This window comes from Pristis pectinata, chromosome 2 (assembly GCF_009764475.1).
Source record: "Pristis pectinata isolate sPriPec2 chromosome 2, sPriPec2.1.pri, whole genome shotgun sequence".
Classification (NCBI taxonomy): Eukaryota; Metazoa; Chordata; class Chondrichthyes; order Rhinopristiformes; family Pristidae; genus Pristis; species Pristis pectinata.
The window spans coordinates 120,623,978-120,642,102 of record NC_067406.1 but is presented as its reverse complement, the minus strand read 5'-3'; the positions used below and the strand labels follow the sequence as shown (position 1 = coordinate 120,642,102).

At 38.6% G+C, this 18,125-nt stretch overlaps 2 protein-coding genes across 3 annotated transcripts in view; one reads left to right on the top strand and one right to left on the bottom strand.

Annotated features, from left to right (window-relative positions):
• mfsd8 (major facilitator superfamily domain containing 8) overlaps window positions 1–9,689 on the top strand; it is a 34,191-nt gene extending 24,502 nt beyond the window's left edge. For both annotated transcript variants that reach the window (XM_052035837.1, XM_052035846.1), the window contains 4 exons: window positions 3,197–3,331; window positions 3,428–3,531; window positions 4,500–4,765; window positions 8,276–9,689. In XM_052035837.1, the coding sequence (XP_051891797.1) occupies window positions 3,197–3,331; window positions 3,428–3,531; window positions 4,500–4,765; window positions 8,276–8,482 (712 nt within the window). In that variant the 3' untranslated portion in view covers window positions 8,483–9,689. The remainder of the gene's footprint in view (window positions 1–3,196; window positions 3,332–3,427; window positions 3,532–4,499; window positions 4,766–8,275) is intronic.
• Window positions 9,690–9,706: 17 nt separating this feature from the next.
• The window catches only part of plk4 (polo-like kinase 4 (Drosophila)), a 33,273-nt gene continuing 24,854 nt past the window's right edge, over window positions 9,707–18,125 (bottom strand). Inside the window, exons 15-16 of the mRNA XM_052035824.1 lie at window positions 14,194–14,300; window positions 9,707–12,416 (exon numbers count right to left, since the gene is read on the bottom strand). Coding sequence (XP_051891784.1) covers window positions 12,308–12,416; window positions 14,194–14,300 — 216 coding nt within the window. The 3' untranslated portion in view covers window positions 9,707–12,307. The remainder of the gene's footprint in view (window positions 12,417–14,193; window positions 14,301–18,125) is intronic.

Sequence of the window (18,125 nt, the reverse complement as noted above, 5' to 3'; positions counted from 1 at the left end):
AGCGTCCTGGTAAATCTCCTCTGCACCCTCTCCAACACCTCCACATCCTTCCTATAATGCGGCGACCAGAACTGAACACAGTACTCTAAGTGTGGTCTAACTAGAGTTTTGTAAAGCTGCATCATCACTTTGCGGCTCTTAAATGCAATCCCACTATTTATGAAAGCTAACATCCCATAGGCCTTCTTAACTGCTCTATCCACCTGTGAGGCAACTTTCAGTGAACTGTGAATATGAACCCCCAGATCCCTCTGCTCCTCTACACTGCCAAGTACCTTGCCATTTACCTTGTACTCTGCCCTGGAGTTTGTCCTTCCAAAGTGTACCACCTCACACTTCTCCAGATTGAACTCCATCTGCCACTTGTCAGCCCAGCTCTGCATCCTATCAATATCCCTCTGTAAGCTCCGACAGCCCTCCACACTATCCACAACACCGCCGATCTTAGTGTCATCCGCAAACTTACTAACCCAGCCTTCCACCCCCTCATCTAAGTCATCTATAAATATCACAAAAAGTAGAGGTCCCAGAACCGATCCCTGCGGGACACCACTAGTCACTGCCTCCAATCCGAGGGCACTCCCTCCACCACAACCCTCTGCTTTCTACAGGCAAGCCAATTCCTAATCCACACAGCCAAGCTTCCCTGGATCCCTCGGCCTCTGACCTTCTGAAGAAGCCTACCATGAGGAACCTTATCAAACGCCTTACTAAAACCGATATAGACCACATCCACCACACTACCCTCCTCAATCTTCCTCGTCACCTCCTCAAAGAACTCTATCAGGCTTGTGAGGCAAGATCTTCCCTTCACAAATCCATGCTGGCTGTCCCTAATCAGTCCATGATTCTCTAGGTGTTCATAGATCCTATCCCTTAGAATCCTTTCTAACAGCTTACCCACCACAGACGTGAGACTCACCGGTCTTTGGACTATCCCTACTACCTTTTTTGAACAAGGGGACAACATTCGCCACCATCCAATCCTCCGACACCATCCCCGTGGACAACGAGGACTCAAAGGTCCTTACCAGCAGTTCAACAATCTCCTCCCTCGCCTCTCGAAGCAGCCTGGGGAATATCCCGTCAGGCCCCGGAGATTTATGTGTCTTGATATTATTTAACAACTTCAACACATCCTCTCTCTTGATATCTACAACCTCAAGAACATTACCCTTACCAGCACTCCCTTCCGCGTCATCAAGATCCCTCCCCTTGGTGAATACCGAAGAGAAGTCTTCATTGAGAACTTCTCCCACTTCCGCCGCCTCCAGGCACATTCTCCCACCTTTGTCTTTAATCGGACCTATCTTTACCCTAGCCATCCTCCTACCCTTCATGTAGGTGAAAAAGGCCTTGGGATTTTCCTTAACCCTACTAGCCAACGCCTTTTCATATCCTCTTCTAGCTCTCCTCAGCCCTTTCTTAAGTTCCTTCCTCGCTACTCTATATTCCTCACGGGCCCTGTCTGAACCTTGCTGCTTATACCTTATGTATGCTACCTTCTTCTCCCTAACTAGTCGTTCCACCTCTCTCGTCACCCACGGTTCCTTCACCCTGCCATTCCTTCTCTGCCTCACTGGGACATATTTATCCCTAACATCCTGCATAAGATCCCTGACCATCGACCACATTTCCATAGTACATTTCCCTTCAAAAAGGACATACCAATTTACACTCCCAAGTTCTCTCCTTATAGCCTCATAGTTCGCCCTTCCCCAATTAAATATCTTCTTGTCCTCACTGCACCTGTCCCTGTCCATGACAATTTTAAAGGTTATGGAGCAATGGTCACTGTCCCCCAAATGCTCACCCACCAATAGATCCTTCACCTGTCCCGGTTCATTTCCTAAAACTAGATCTAGCATGGCATTCCCTCTAGTCGGCCTCTTTCAGTTTTTCACATTCTTCCCTCTTACCCACAGTGTTGGCATTACCTCTCCCTTCTTTTGAAATCAACCACAATATATCCATTAAAAACTTTACACACATCATCAACCTTCGCAGATTCAGAACCTAGTCCTGAATAAGCTCCACTTATTCATTAGTTATACTCCTGTTCTTTATTTATTTAGAAAACGTTGTTGAATTTCCTTTGATTTTACTTGGCTGTATTTTTTTTCATGCCCTTTTTCTGCTTTCCTGATTTCCCTTTTAATTTCACACCTATAGTTCATTATTCTTCCAGGCTTTCTGCAGTGTCTGCAAAAGCTTCGCTTTGTTTTGCTTTATCATACCCTCTATGCATCTTGGTATCCAGGAGTTCTAATTGCTATTCATTAGTAAAATAATTTCTGGCTATCTTTAAATCCAGTAGAAGTTAGACCAGAATAAAAATAATTTTAGTTCAGTGTTTCAGTTGATAAAGGCAATGTGTTACATAGGCATAAAGGCTCCAAAGCACTTAAGTTCACAGTGTGTGTTGTAAGTCAGTTTGGATGATTGTGGTATCAGGCTTCAATGACTTTGAACTTGGGAAGGGAAATTTAGCTGATGTTCTTGCTTAGATCACAAATAATTCGTCTGACAGTTGACAACAACGTTAGGTCAGTTGTAATTTTTTTCAAGGAATTAAATAGCCTGCCTACAATTGTTCCTGAGTACCATGCATGAAGAATGAAATTTGGGTTAAGGTAACAAAGCAAACTTAGTGTCTTTAGAATCATATACTGGTAGGAGTCCAGAAAGTGGGAAAACACCCTCTAAAAACAATTCTGATATGAATTCGGTGACACGAGACTGCAGATGCTGGGATCTGGAGCAAACCACAAGCTGCTGGAGGAACTCAGTGGGTTAAGAAGAATCAGTGGACACAAGGGGATAGTCAACGTTTTGGGTTGAGACCCTGCTCCAGGACTCAAATGCAGGGCCTCAAAATGTTGACTATCCCTCTGTCTCCATAGATACTGCCTGACCCACTGAGTTCCTCCAGCAATTTGATTTTTGCTCAAGTAGCAATTTTAAAAATACTATGATAAACTGTCAAAGAGGTAACAAACTGAACAACCTTTAACTACTACTGACTATAACTCTCTACTGTGATTCTGAAGATAGGGAATCAAAGATTATGAACAATATTGCAAATTAATGTATAACTAAAACACCTTTATTTTAAAGAATGTTGTTTGCATATTATATATGTTTAAATATTGTTGTAGTGCAATAGTTTGAAAATAATTTTAAAAATTCTTTGCAGGATAGCCACCCCATTAACCATGGACATGTATGCATGGACTGGGAAGCAGGCTGTCCTTTACAATGGGCTTCTCCTGGTGGGTGTTGGTGTAGAATCCATTGTTGTTTTTATGACAACAAAAATTCTTTCAAAAAGGTAAAAAAAAAACATAATATAAATATTATGAAAGTATTTGAGCTAACTTTTGAATTTAGACATTACAAGATCCATTTGGTTTGTTTTTTTTAAAAGATTTGAGGATCGTCTATTGCTACTTGGAGGATTTGTTATTATTCTTGTTGGCTTCTTTATTTTGCTTCCGTGGGGAAACCAGTATCCCCAAATCCAGTGGACAGGTAAGTCTGCTTAGTCTTCAGTCTAGTTTTGCCTTTGTCAAACTTTTAGATGTTTGTGGTGTACAGAAAGTTAAAAAAACAACAGATACAGAAATTTGAAATTAAAAATAAGTTTTGTAATTCAGTTTTTATTGTTGATTTTAAAAAGGGTTTGATCTGAAAATCAGCAGGCAGATTTCCTTATTCTGAAGAATTCAGAGTTTGTACTCTGCTGCTGGACACCATGCAGAGATCTTGAGAAATCCAGTGTTACAGCGTAGCCAAGAAATTGCTGGCAGAGCTTGGTAGGCAGATTCAAGCCTTTTGTGTTTGAAGGGACGGCCCTAAACCACCTGATACTTGACAGGCTGTTATGAAATTGCTGTTATGGCAGAGGCCCTTGAAGGAGATCTGGTTTGAACATTTATTAGGCACTTGTAGCTAAAAATAGTTGCAAGTGTCTCAGCTTGTCTTTTGCACTTGACAATGGAGATTTTCAATGAGCCTTCTCCTGCCATTAATATTTAATTGCCCACCACCATTCACAACTGCAGGGATAGGCTTTGGTGGTGATGCCCTGCTCAAGTCACCAGACTAGTAATCTAGAGGTTTATATGAACAATCCAGAGACCCAAATTTAATCCTACAGTGGCAGCTGTAGAATTTAAATTTAGTTCATAATCTGGATTAAAAAAAGACCTACCAGTCTTGGTAATGTTGAGTCCTTTGGATTGTTGTAAAAATCCATGTGGTTCATCAGTGACCTTCAGAAAGGAAACCTGCCATCTTTACATGATCTGGCTTGTATGTGACTCAAGACCCACAACAATGTGGCTGACTCTTAGCTGAGTAACTTTCTGGGCCACTTCATTTATGTTGAGAGGAGAAAAATTTAACTGGGTGATCACCTAGCTGTGAACAGTAAAAGACAGAGCTAAGTACATGTGTTGAAAATAAATATCCTAATTTTTTTTTACTGTTATTGGCAGAGATTAAGAATGGTTCCAACTACAGTTCTGCTGAAATAAAGTATCGTGGATCTTCCATAGTTACATGGAATTTCTTAACACAGCCTTCACACAATCTCAATGCTGTTGCAGTAGGTTGTCCTGTGCAGCAAGTATGGTGTCAATATATACCTATTATCCATCTAGCTCAATACATCCTATCTGTTATCCTGATTGGAGTTGGATACCCAATCTGTAATGTTATCTCCTACACCTTGTATTCAAAAGTTTTAGGACCAAAGCCCCAGGTAAGTAAGATGTAATTATGTATCATATTTGTTGATAGTTTATGATTTTCAGTTTTCACAATTTCCTCAGTCTCTCAATTCACTGACAGCTTTTAACAAACAATTTATCTTAAAGGGCCAGTATTATATCTTTCTTTTTGCAAACAACATTGTTGTAGCTGCTAGCCAGTTACCGTAACAGCTGCTTCTACAAATGGCAAGTGGACCCAGGAACACAAGGACAGGTTCAATATTGACTGGGACTCCTTTGGTACTAGAATCTTAGATGGGACAGAATTTGTGAGATGCATCCAGGAAAGTTTCATAACATAGTATGTAGATGGTCCAACCAGGGAAGGGACCATACTAGACCTTGTATTGGGAAATGAACCCAGCCAGGTGATTAGTGTTTCAGTAGGTGTGTATTTTGGGAACAGTGATCATAACTGTAGGTTTTCAGATGGTTACAGATAGTGGTAAGACTGGGTTTCGGGGGAAAGTGCTAAATTGAGGAAAGTCTAATTACAACAGTATTAGGCAAGAGCTGTTGTTGTTGGGTAAATCCACATCTGACATACGGTCAGAATTCAGTTCCTCTGTTTAAGAAGGGCAATAGAGACAAACCAGTACCAATTGGTGAGCCTTACACCAGTGGTAGAGAAATTATTGGAGAAAATCCTTGGGGATAGGACCTGCTCGCATCTGGAAAAGCATGGACTTTAGGGATAACCAGCATGGCTTTTTGTGGAAGAGTTCATGTCTTAAAAATTTGCTTGAGTTTTTGAGGAAGTGGTGAAGATGATTGATTAGGGCAGAGCAGTGGATGTTGTACACATGGACAACATCCCTCAGGATCTTTTGACAAGATCCCTCATGGGAGGCTGATCCAGAAGACTAAAGTAAGTGGAGTCCACAGTGACTTGGTAGAATGCATTCACAATTGGCTTGGCCATAAAAGACACAGGGTAGTTGTGGAGGGGTGTTATTCTGACTGGAAGTCTGTGACCAGTGATGTTCTGCAAGAATCACTACTGGGACCTCTGTGGTTTGTGATATAAAATGATTTGGACAAAAATGTAGGTGGGCTGATTAGTAAGTTTGCAGACGACACAAAAATTAGTGGATTTGTGGATAGTAAGGAAGGTTGTCAAAGGATTCAGCAAGATATAGACCAGTTGGAAATGTGGGCAGAGAAATGGCAGATGGAGTTTAATCTGGCCTTTTTAATATCAAGTTTCCAGGGAATAAAATTACAGTTTGTGCAATCTCTTTAATATTCTTGGAGTCTGGATACCTTTCTGATAAATCTTCTCCAAGACCATAATACACTTCTTAAGATGTGGTGACCAGTATTCCTTAGTCCACTTGGTATTGTCTAACTATATCCATAGTTCACCATTAAATTAGAAAGATGTTAATAATTTAATGTTTCAGTCTACATTGTTTACAATACTACTTATTTGTGTCATCATCATCTTGAATATGTGGTTTTTATTCCATAATTTATAAAACTATGAATGGTTTTGGAATCATCGCAGATTTATGTGGTATAGCAGGAGTCACACACTGACAAAATATATAAGCATTATCTTCTTCTCTAAGATATTTAAGGATGCAATTAAAACCATCAGATTTGCTAGGTAAAATGTACGGATTACATTACCGCCTCTCTCCGATCAGGTGACATTTTCAAGGCTTAATTCTAGACTAGTAATTTCCTGATAATTAATGTTAGGTTGCTCTGGTTTTCCTGTCTTACTTCTCCTAAATGGAGCAACCTGTACAGTTTTCCAATACAAAGGACCATTTTGTTAATCGAAAGAAATTTGGAAGATTATAGTTAGGGTAACTTAATTTCTTTAAGATCATCTAATCCTGAGAATTTGTTACTCATTATTTTCATAAATTTTATTTGGATTATCTTAATTTTGTCAAATTGCCACCCATGATTTAATGTTAACTTTTTTCAGAATGTATATCATGTTATCCTCCTCTGCTGTAGATGTTACTGCAAAATAATAATTTTGCATGTCTTCCGTTTCCCTATTTTTATTTAGAATATGAGTCACATTATTCCTCACTACCCCTTTTCTCCTACTGTGATTATATGCAAGTTTTATTTCATGTTGCATATGTTTAGCTCTTATCAATTGTTTTATAACTTATTCTTTTTAGAATCCAAATGAAAATGTGGTGAGTGAAGTTGAGCTTGTAGCTGCTGGTAAACTGGTTACTAATAAAAGCTGGTTCGGAATCAGAATCAAATTTATTATCACTGATTTATATGATGTCAGATTTGTTTTGTGGTAGCAGTACAGTGCAAATCAAATTGAAAATATTGTTGAACAATTAGTTAGCATGCTGAAACCAAAAGGTTTGTATACGTTAGACCATTCCTTACAGGAGCAGGATTGGAAACATCTTTCATTTTTTAGCTAAGCAATAGCCTACAAGATGCCAATAACAAAAAGTGCCATTGTGGAAAGAAACAAAGTGGGTCAGACCTTTCTTTTGAGAGGACTTCTCTTCAATTGTCTATGATATGATAAGTTCAACTTATTTAACATGACTTTTATAGCCCTGGGATTTATATATTGGATCAAGATTTTAAAAAATGGTGCACATGGGGTATGATGGAGAGTTTGAGTGTTGAGATAGAGGCTACAGAGATGTGTTGTGAGAGGGAGGCATGAAATTGGGATGCTGAAATGTAAGATAGATTTTCTGAATCAAAATCTGTGACATGTAGGAGAACCAGGCAGGTACTTAGAATATTCACGAAAGAGAAATATACAAATCAAAAGGGCCAAACTGATCTTGGCCTCTTGATTGGGGGGGCTGTTGAGCTGCAGGAAGTGCATCTGTAGCTCATCTTCTGATGGAGAAAGATGCCAGGAAAGAAAAAAGGAGATTGTTGCACTGTGTCTGATAAATGTTTTAGTACCTGTAACGGGACTTGCCGACCCATCCACCCTGTCTTCGGGAGATGGGAGTGGTTTAGTCAAGATGATTTACAAATATAGATTCCTTTTGAGCCTTTATTGGTATCGAGGTGTTTAGGATAGGAACAAGGAAACTTGACTGTACTACTACAGTTTTATTGCTGAGTTTCCCTTAGATCAGTCAAACTTCATTTTTATTACTTTGGGTTAAATAGCATCAGCAAAGAGAAATGTTTGATTCAGCAGAAAAGAGACTATTGTCGTCAAGCACGGCAGAGCCAGCATTTCTTTCCCCCGCAAGATATCTCCCCAATTGCTGCATGTTAACGCAGTTGCATGTTTGCCTGTATGATGTGGCTTCATTTCTACCTATAGAAGATAATTTAAAAGAAAACACAACTGCTTTTATTTAAAATTGGCACTACTGATGAATAAAAATTCAAGCTACAAATTGGTAATTCTACTCATTTCCCACATGATTACTATCGTTGCCATAATTTTAGAGTGGGGTAGAAACTGTAAAATAATTCTGTGGTTAAGTTTTGAATAAAAGCACATAGTATCTCAGTCTCTTATTTTTAACCTTTAGGGCATTTATATGGGCTGGTTAACAGCTTCTGGAAGTGGAGCACGCACACTTGGACCAGCTTTTGTTGGTCAAGTTTATCCTCGTTATGGACCTCGGTGGACATTTGGCCCCCTATGTGGGATGGTGATGGCAGCTACAATACTTGTTGTGCTGATGTATAAAAGACTCATTGGATTCTCAGTCCGGTGTCTGACCCTACAACAATGATAAACATTAAGGAACAAAAAGAAAAATAATCAATGGATAGAGCCTTGAGAACAAAACTAAATTGCACTTTATCTTTTATCTACTGAAGCTAATAGTGATGAGGTTTAACTATAATTGCTTCTTTCTAAACCACTTTATTTACTTGACTTTGATACGCTATTCAACTTTTGCTGTGTAAAATTCCAATGTTAATACGATAACATGATAGCATGTGTACTTTTAAAAACCCACTAATTTTGAAATACCAATTAGAGAAATACTGTAAACTTTTATTTGTGTGTGAAAAAGGTTAATAGCTCAGTGCTAGTGTGCTTTACAAGTCATCATGAAACAGGCATGTTTGGTGCCGTGTTATCCATACGTATATCAATTTATGACTCACTTTGAAATGATTAGGGGAACATGAAAAGCAAACTTCAGCCAGAGGTACCATTTACAATTTGTCTAAAACTTCAGGAATATTTGTTATTTCACTGTAAAATTTAGACACACATAGAAATAAGTCTCAAATAATATGCATTACAATAGATGCAAATTGTCTTTGAAGCCAACTGTGCTCAACATTGTTTGTTTATAACTTGAAACACCAGCAAAACAGGTAAGTGCATAGTAGCAGAAGGCAAAACATTGACTTCAGTTTAAGGGAAATCCCTTTACCCAGTATGCACAACATCATCAGGAATTGAATGCTTACACAGCTCAGTGACATGGGAAAGGATTTTTTTTCTGCTACTGTGAGTGCCTGCAAAAAGCTGATGCATAAAGGTATTTTCAAATGCATTTGTCAGGAATTGCCACCCCAGAATATGGGGAAGGAAATGGTGATACTGGGAGGCTGCTAATTGCTAGTCAAGGCTGAGGTTAGGAAAACTAGGAGGTGGAGACAATCCTGGAATATTAGGTCAATCAGATGGTCATCTCAATTGTTATCAACAAACAAGCACCAGATTGTGCAATACAAACTCATCCGATGGATACAGCTTCTCAGCATCAGATTCTCTGGCCTTGTAATCTGATTGTATCTGCATTGTACTCACTTTATATATGGAAAACTCCTATTGACTTCTTCCACCCTCTCACAAGCTATCTTTTAGTGATCATTTTTAAAAATTACTGCCCACTACATTCTCAATTTTAAGTGCACTGAACTGCATGGGTAACTGTACTGTAATATTATAAATTTGTTTACTATAAATAACTTTGGCTCAATGGTATTATTCACTCCCATGAAACAACCCAACCCTATCATTAAGCCTAATAGCAGGGATCAATATTTAACTCTAGTTACTTGCACCAGATATTTCTGGTTTTTGTACAGGTAATATTCAATCTCTTAGAATGTGGCGCAGACAAATTTGAAGAGTCAAGGCCAGATACACGTTAAGCTGCTTTATTTCACAGCAAGGTAAATGTACAGTTAATATTGGACTTGCCAACTTCAAATCCATGCAATGAAATTAAAAAAAACTGTAGTTGCTGCAAATCTGAAACAAAAACTAAAAATGCTGGAAGCTCTCAGGGAGGATGAAGGTTTCAATTCAAAGACCGTTTGACTTTAAACATTAATTCTGTTTCTCTTTCCACAGATAATGCATGACCTGCTGACTTGTCAGCATTTTTGGTTTTTGTTTCAAATCTAGACGGGTTCATCCTGTAAAGAAAAATTTAAACTGGCATAATATCTTAGCAATGACTCACATACAGTTTTCAAACTATCCTCCAGCAATCTTTCTATGAAAGCTCTCTCAAACCTGACCTTGTTATACAACCTCCCAATGTTCATAATAAGGGCTAGTAAAGTTTGTCCAAGACTGATTTTTGAAAACTGAGACTGTAACACATTGGAGGAACATCAGTACTAGCTCATTAACATCCTGATTGACCTTTCAATTCTACAATTTAGAAATTGTACATAAATGCTACCAACTGTTATAAAAGTACTTGATGCAAATATGGCAGGGACAATGTGAAAGTTAGAAAAAATTGCAGATGCTCAATCTGAAATAAACAGAAAAGGAATTATGCAGGAGATCAGGTGGCATCTGTGCAAGGAATTAAGTTAACATTTTAAATCAAAAGACCCTTCATCAGTTCTATAATTTGTGGCAGGAAAATATTTAGTCGATTGACAAAGTTGTTCTCAAAAATGAATATTTAGAAATAAACATTTTAAATTTTATAAAATGAAATCTAAGCTTTTTGTTGAGAATGAAGTGACATAGATTTTTACTTCAGTAAGTAGCAGAGTGGTATACCCAGCAAGTCAAAGTCAGTCTGAAGATTTGAGATTTGATCCCTTTTGCAGATTGGTTAGCTAATCTAGGATGCCATTGTTGGTTGCCCTAGGGAGAATAAAAGGTTTCCACTTCAGATTAATATGCAGAGTGGTAGAAATGTATTCATTTTGGGTGGTGGTACAATCAATTTGTTGAAACTGCCCAAAGCTCATGGGAATTATGTATTGGAAGTAAACTAGATGTCAGTGCCTTAATGCAAAAGAAAAATTATCATCTAATTGTTAACTATCAGCATCAGAACAACTGAAAGCTGATATTAGATTACTTAGTTGACATTTCAGTAATTAGAATTTGAACAGAATGCTTGGTCACCATCTTCCCCTTACACATTCCTCCTTTTAAAAATATACAGGCACTTTTCAATTTAGATTTTTAATGACAGGTAAAACTTGAAATACATGCTGCTGGTTGGAAGAAATGTTTCTGCTGGCAAGGGGAGACATTTTTTTTTAAATTTCACATCCACTTTTAAGGAAAAAGGAAAAACTGATTTTTATAAAATCAGTAAACAAGTATAAGAGCACCAATACACAGATTTGTATTAAAACAGTCAATAATAGACAGTATTAAGCATTGTCATACAAATATAGACATAATTTACATAATTCACAGTTATACTAATGGTAGTTTAGAATCCAACTCAATTTTTAACATTTTTTGTCAATTTCCCTCTCACTGGCAATTGTTATCCATTATCCTACAAGCTAATTCATGCTATTTAAATAATTAAGTACTAGTTTCACTCCAACTTCACCTCATCATCATTTAACTATAGACCAAGGTTGGACTCTGGAATTAAAACCAACAATAAATACTTATAACTTTAAAATCCTAAAATATGGGGCAAAAGGTATTGTGGCTGATTTTGACAACATACTTTATACCTTATCAAAATACCAAAACATATGGCTTGACGTGGCTAAATTGCAAATTTAATCTGTTGAGATTTTCCTTTTTGCATGAGCAATCATCTTAAAAATACAGAATGAAGGATAACAAACAGACATTATCATGTAAATGACATGAAGTTCAATGCCCAATTCTATTTTGGAAGAAGTGTTTTGCTGCTAACAAAGTCGTGTAATGAAATTAGAGTGCATCCCTAAAATATATAAAATTTATATATAAAATCATGTCTTACAAAAACAAAGTTCATATACATTTTTTATAAATTGTGTAAACCCTTTTATACACACCAGTTCAATACAAATCTACAATATGCACATTTCAACTGTTATCAAAGCATTGTTATATTTACTCAAAACTTGACAATGAATAGAAATAGAAAAAATAAAAAATCTTTCATCTACAAAAAACATTACAATAAATACAAAATTATTTACAGCTTCAGATTCAGCATTTACAAGTGCTACATCAAACAACTTTATCTTTTTCAGCTTTAACTCCTATTATTCAGGAATACAGGTATCAAGGGAAGGGGAAGCTTATGAACCTTACTGAAAACAAACATTTTTACAGTACATGAAAATGTAAGAAAATATTGTCAATATGACAGATTATACATGCATCACTGGATTCTATGTTGACTTGTTTGATTTGCCAGCAAACCTAGGATTGATGAGAGGCACTGTAGCTTCCCTTTCACATGATCAGGAATCCTTTCATTCTGCCCATACCTATAAAATCAAACATTTTCATTTAATTAATTGCAGCTAATTCTATAATAAATATACATACAACTTTAAACTCAATTTTGCTTGCATTAAGTTAAAAATTAGCCTTCTGAAATACATTCTAAATACAGAAAGAATGTAATGGAGGTGGAGCTGGAGCCATTTACCAGTGGTAGATTGCAAGCGTAGCACAAGTATAGAATAAAACTGCAGATGTGAAAACATAATCAAAGTACACAGTATCACAACCTCACTTCACTATTTGTTAGCATGTTTAATTTTAGCTTGACCATATGGTAGAAATCCAAAGAAAAACTCATGCACTAGTTATTTTCCCTCTCATTTCTATCAACTACAAAGATTTCACTATTTAGTAGAACAACATTCAAAATATCATTCAAAAAAATATGGAAATCCAGTCTTAGAATTATTGTGCTGAAGCTTTTCTTTTAAAATAACAGTACATTTAGTTATTAAAGAAAAGAATTACTCAAATTCACTTCCATTGAATCTTTACAATATTTAGTCTTTTAAATTTCACAGAAATATAAACTGCTGTACTTTGGAGCTAAGTTTTCACCAATCTCATGGTTTTAAGATGTGACATTTAGGAATAAATAGCAATGGTTTCACAAAAGTTTCACATAAAAGTATTTTTCATTTGAAATGAGCAAATAACAAGTCGATACTAGAGGTGTCTTCAAAAGATTTGAGGCTTTTGTTACCCCATTACATCATCCCGTATACAAGAGCTGCACCTAGAGTAAATACAGTGGTATGTAGTCTGGAAATAATTAGTATTTTAAGTTGTTATGAACTGGGTTACTATTGGTGAATGTCCCTTTAAGATAGAGCATTGTGGTGTGTGTGTATGTGGGCGTGGTTACAACAGAAGATAAAGGACGTAATGACATTTTTGAAGCAGTCAGTCGGAATCAGTCAGAAGAGAGAGAGAGACACCAGCCTGCTAGTTTCTCTATCGATGGATGAGAACCAATAACTGTGCCTGTCACTACAATCCACGTATGGATTTTTGGAGTAATCCAGTGGAGTCCACTTTGTTGTTAACTTGTAGAGGGAAACAGGTATTTGTGTGGACGGTGACATCTTGGATGCTATTCAGGGTGGCAGATAGTTCGGAACAAAGCAGTGGAGTTCACTTTGTTGTTGACCTGTAGAAGGAAACAGGTATTTGTGTGGACAGCCACGATTCGAGTGCCTTTTGGGGTGAGGAAGATGCGGTGGAGTAGTCACTGCTGAGTAGACACTGAGGTGTTGTTTGGGTTCCAAAGTGGAACATTTGGATTTTGTAATTACTTTCTCTCTACGTTTTGTCTTCAGTCAATGGTGGTTGTTGAAGAACGTTTGCTCACATTTCACCTTATGGCTTGCTGAACTGAACTTTAAGAACTATTCCTGGACTTGGAGTTTGGGAATTTGCCATACACACACTTCAAGTTTAGTTTTTGGGGAAAATGTTTAAGATTTAACATTTTTACTTCTAAGATTCTAACGTTTTTACTTTTATTTTTCTTTTTATCATAAGTAGTTATTAATAAAGTAGTTTTTAAACACTGATACATGACTCGGAGTGTTTCTTTTGTTGCTGGTTCGTAACAAAATTATTTCAATCTAGTTATCAATTCATATTGAGGAGTATTTCCACTCAATCTGAAATATCTGAATTGGACTTTTTTTTTTGCATAAGGTAGTACACCATTCCATAAAGAGGATAACAGATGATTAATAGTATGTACAACAATCAAAAAAATGTACTTACCTGATTGATTGCCCCTGAGGAGATGTGTAAACGATGGATGCAACTCCAGCTTGTACCAGGAGCTGGGAACCATCATTAAATTGAACCCAGACTTCCCCACTGTTGAGCTATCAAATAAGGAATTGCAAAAATTAATTTTAGGCCTAGTTTTTTTCCTGTATTCTACCAACTACTTCAAAATTCATGATTCCTATTTTGAGTAATGTTTCAGTTTGAGTAAATCCCAAAAAATTAGTACTGCTTGATACTTTGTATTAAAAGTGCTTATTTTGTTCCTTGTGTACAGTGTAAATACAGGCAAATTGTAAACTAATGATTTGAAAAGTATTTTTAAATTTTGTAAATTTCAGTAATCACTTTTAGACTCTCAATCTCCTATGCTTCTACTGGTTTCATTTTCCATACACCTATCATTTAGAAGAAAATAGTTTATTCTGGTTTGCCCCTCTGATTATTTTCTCTGCAAGTGGCTCTACAGAGTGATGAAATAAATATAATTTGTGTACTTAAACTGATAGTCCCTTTGAGAAACTCTCAGGCTTAAAGGTGATAACCCCTATTATTTCTCCTTATTAGTCAAGGCTATTAAGGAGGCACAAGAGACTGCAGATGCTGGAATCTGGAGCAACAAACAATCTGCTGGAGGAACTCAGTGGGTCAGGAAGCAACTGTGGTGGGGGTGGGTGTTGTGAGAAAAGGTTCTTTTGGGTCTTAAAGGCAGAGAGCTTCAGACACAAGTCTTTGTATTTTAAAAAGGGAAAATTTATTTACAAAGACAAACGCGGGGACAGAATGGATGGACACTCTCACACACACACACGGGTGATTGCGAGATGTGGGGGAAATCACTACAGGGGTGAGATTCGCACACACACACACAATGAACTGGTTACAAATGATCAAGGAATAAACAATGTCTGAACACCTTGAATCTGGACAAACATTGGCACTAACGCTCTCCGGGATCTTTAACTATCTACCCTGAAGTAGTGCACAGTTTACCTCAACATCCTCGGGGAGAGGGAGAGAGCGAGGGAGGGAGAGAGCGAGGGAGGGAGAGAGCGAGGGAGGGAGAGCGCGAGGGAGGGAGCGAGAGAGAGACAGCGCGAGCGAGAGAGAGACAGCGCGAGCGAGAGAGAGACAGCGCGAGCGAGAGAGAGACAGCGCGAGCGAGAGAGAGACAGCGCGAGCGAGAGAGAGACAGCGCGAGCGAGAGAGAGACAGCGCGAGCGAGAGAGAGACAGCGCGAGCGAGAGAGAGACAGCGCGAGCGAGAGAGAGACAGCGCGAGCGAGAGAGAGCGAGAGAGCGCGAGAGAGAGACCACAAGCCAACATGCGGCACTTTTATACTGCTGGAGGGATGGGGGTGGAGCCAGCCCAAGTGATTCACAAGCCAATCGCTTGGGGCCAGGTGCAAAGGTGTTTTACAAAAGCCAATGGTTAGGTGTGCCCAGAGGGACAGGGATGGAGCCAAACCCTGATTGACAGTGGTGTCGCTTTCAGCCATGTGCGCAATGGTGTCTTCACAGCCAGAGGGGTCAGTGTTGTCATGGTTACATGACAGCCATGACCTTTCACACTACAGTGGGGGTGGGGGGGGGATTTCGACCTGTTGATGTTTCAGGTCGAAACCCTATATCAGGATTGAGTGTGGAGAGGGGAGATAGTTAGTATGAAGAGGAGGAGGAGGAAGTGGTGAGACAGGAGACCAAGGTGATTGGTGGACTGAGGATGGGAGAAGGATGACAGGCATGTCAAGCCATTTAGGAGAGGGGAGGGACTAGATTGGGGGTGTGTGGGGGTTGGGCTTTTGGGCAAAGGAAGAAAAAACACACCAGAGGGAGGGGTATCTAAAGTTGGAAAACTCTATGATCATACCATTAGTTTGTGGACTACCACAATATAGGTGTTGTCCCTCTAGTTTGTGTTGGAACTCACCCCCACAGTGGAATAAGCAAAGGATGGACAGGCTGGTGTACAGATGGCAAGAGGAATTGAAGTGGCATGTAACTGGGAGCTCAGGATGGCCGTTGCGGACAGCGTAGGTGCTCCGCAAAATGGTTGCTGTTTGCCGACAGAGGAGGCCACCTCGGGAGCACAGAATACAGTAGAAGAAATTGGAGGACGTGCACACAAATCTTTGCCTCACCTGGAAGGGCCATTTAGGTCCCTGGATGTTGGTGAGGCAGGAGGTGCAAGAACAAGCGCTGCACCTCCTGCGGTTACAGGGGTAAGTGCTGGGTGTCAGGGAGGGGTGGGTGTGGAGGTATAAGCAGACAAGGGAGTCATGGAGGGACTGGTCTCTGTGGAAGTCAGAAAGGGGCAGGGAGAAGATGTGGCTGGTGGTAGGATCTCATTGCAGTTAACCAAAATTGTGAAGGATGATGTGCTGGATGCAGAGGCTAGTAGAGTAGAGAAGAATGAAGGATGAGGACTGGGGGAACTCTTTTTTTGTCTGGAGGGAGGTGGAGTGAGGGCAGAAGTCTGAGAAACAGAGGATATTAAGGATTAAGATTACAATCTTAATTAAATATGGAGGCTCTCCTCAGGAAATTCCTTGCAGTGACATTGGGCAACTAGGATTAGGTGAAATATGGTCACCAAATTAAGTTCAATTGAGGGTAGGGATTTATGGCTGAAAACTGCCTAAAAGAAGCAAGATGAAAAAATCTATTTACACGAGTGGTTGGAATTTGAAATACATTGATGAATATGGTGATTGATGCAGATTCCACAGGAATGTTCAAAAAGGGAATGGGAAAGAAATAATTGCTGTTATATATTGGGGAAATGGGACAAAGCAGAATGGAAGTGTCAGTTGGACATCTAGGCATATTATAATTGTACGATTTTGTGATTGCAAGATAATTGGATGGAATTAAAACACAGATCATTCAGGGTCCATTTAAGAAATATGGAAGTCTTGAGGCACTGAATTACTCCACTTCCTCCCCCCCCACCCAAGGCAGAAAGAGTTTTGCACAAGATTATATACAAACATTTTTGTAAAACCCTTGCACAGTACAATGAAATTTCAGCTCACGTGGAGAGAGTTCAAGTTTCTCAAATATCACCACCACCAATTACAAGTTAAACTGGTACAATGTGATACTTGCTTTGCAGATTCACTGGACATCAGAATGCACATTGCAGATCAATTCAAATTACAACACAGTACAGCTGCAAGAGCCTTTGCTACATCTTCTAATGCCAATAACTACCTTCAGTGCTAATGAGTGATAACTAACAGTTCCTCCCCATGAACCCTTCAAGCTTTCTTTCACCTTCCTTCCCTCTCTCCCCCCACCCCAGTTTAGTTCTTAATTGCAGATGTACTGGAATAGGAAAACATCAACTATGTGTCTGAAACTTCCAAGCTAAGGCACTAATACTGGTGATAGGAAAACAGGGTAGCATTACATTTGGAGTTACTTCATTAAAACTCTCTTCAAAAGGTGCAATTTGAAAAGGAAGTTAAAAATTGCAATATAAACCATTATATAACTTGGCTCAAAGGCTGATTCAGTAAGCTGATATCTGTTGGAACATGGGGAGTGGCAATATCTGCTATTTGGGAACTATTAATACTACTTTTCTCCTACTGGAGATGGAGCAAGAAGTCAGTGTTCCCTAAGAAAGAAGAGGGAGTCAGGATAGAGTCAAATATACTCAGGATGAAACAAGCTTGGTGCTGAATGAGGTTACCCAATATAACAGCTTGCTTTATTTTCAGGACATCTTATTATTATGTTAACCCAAATTATAAATATAATGATATTGGCATAAATTAAATTCAAGGATATATCACATCTTCCCTCAAAATATTATTCAAATGCATCTTTCAAAATTATGATCAGAAAGATCTGGCTTTGCAAACAGCAAAACCCTGTTACTTCACTGAATTATTTAAATTCTACAGGCATTAACAATTA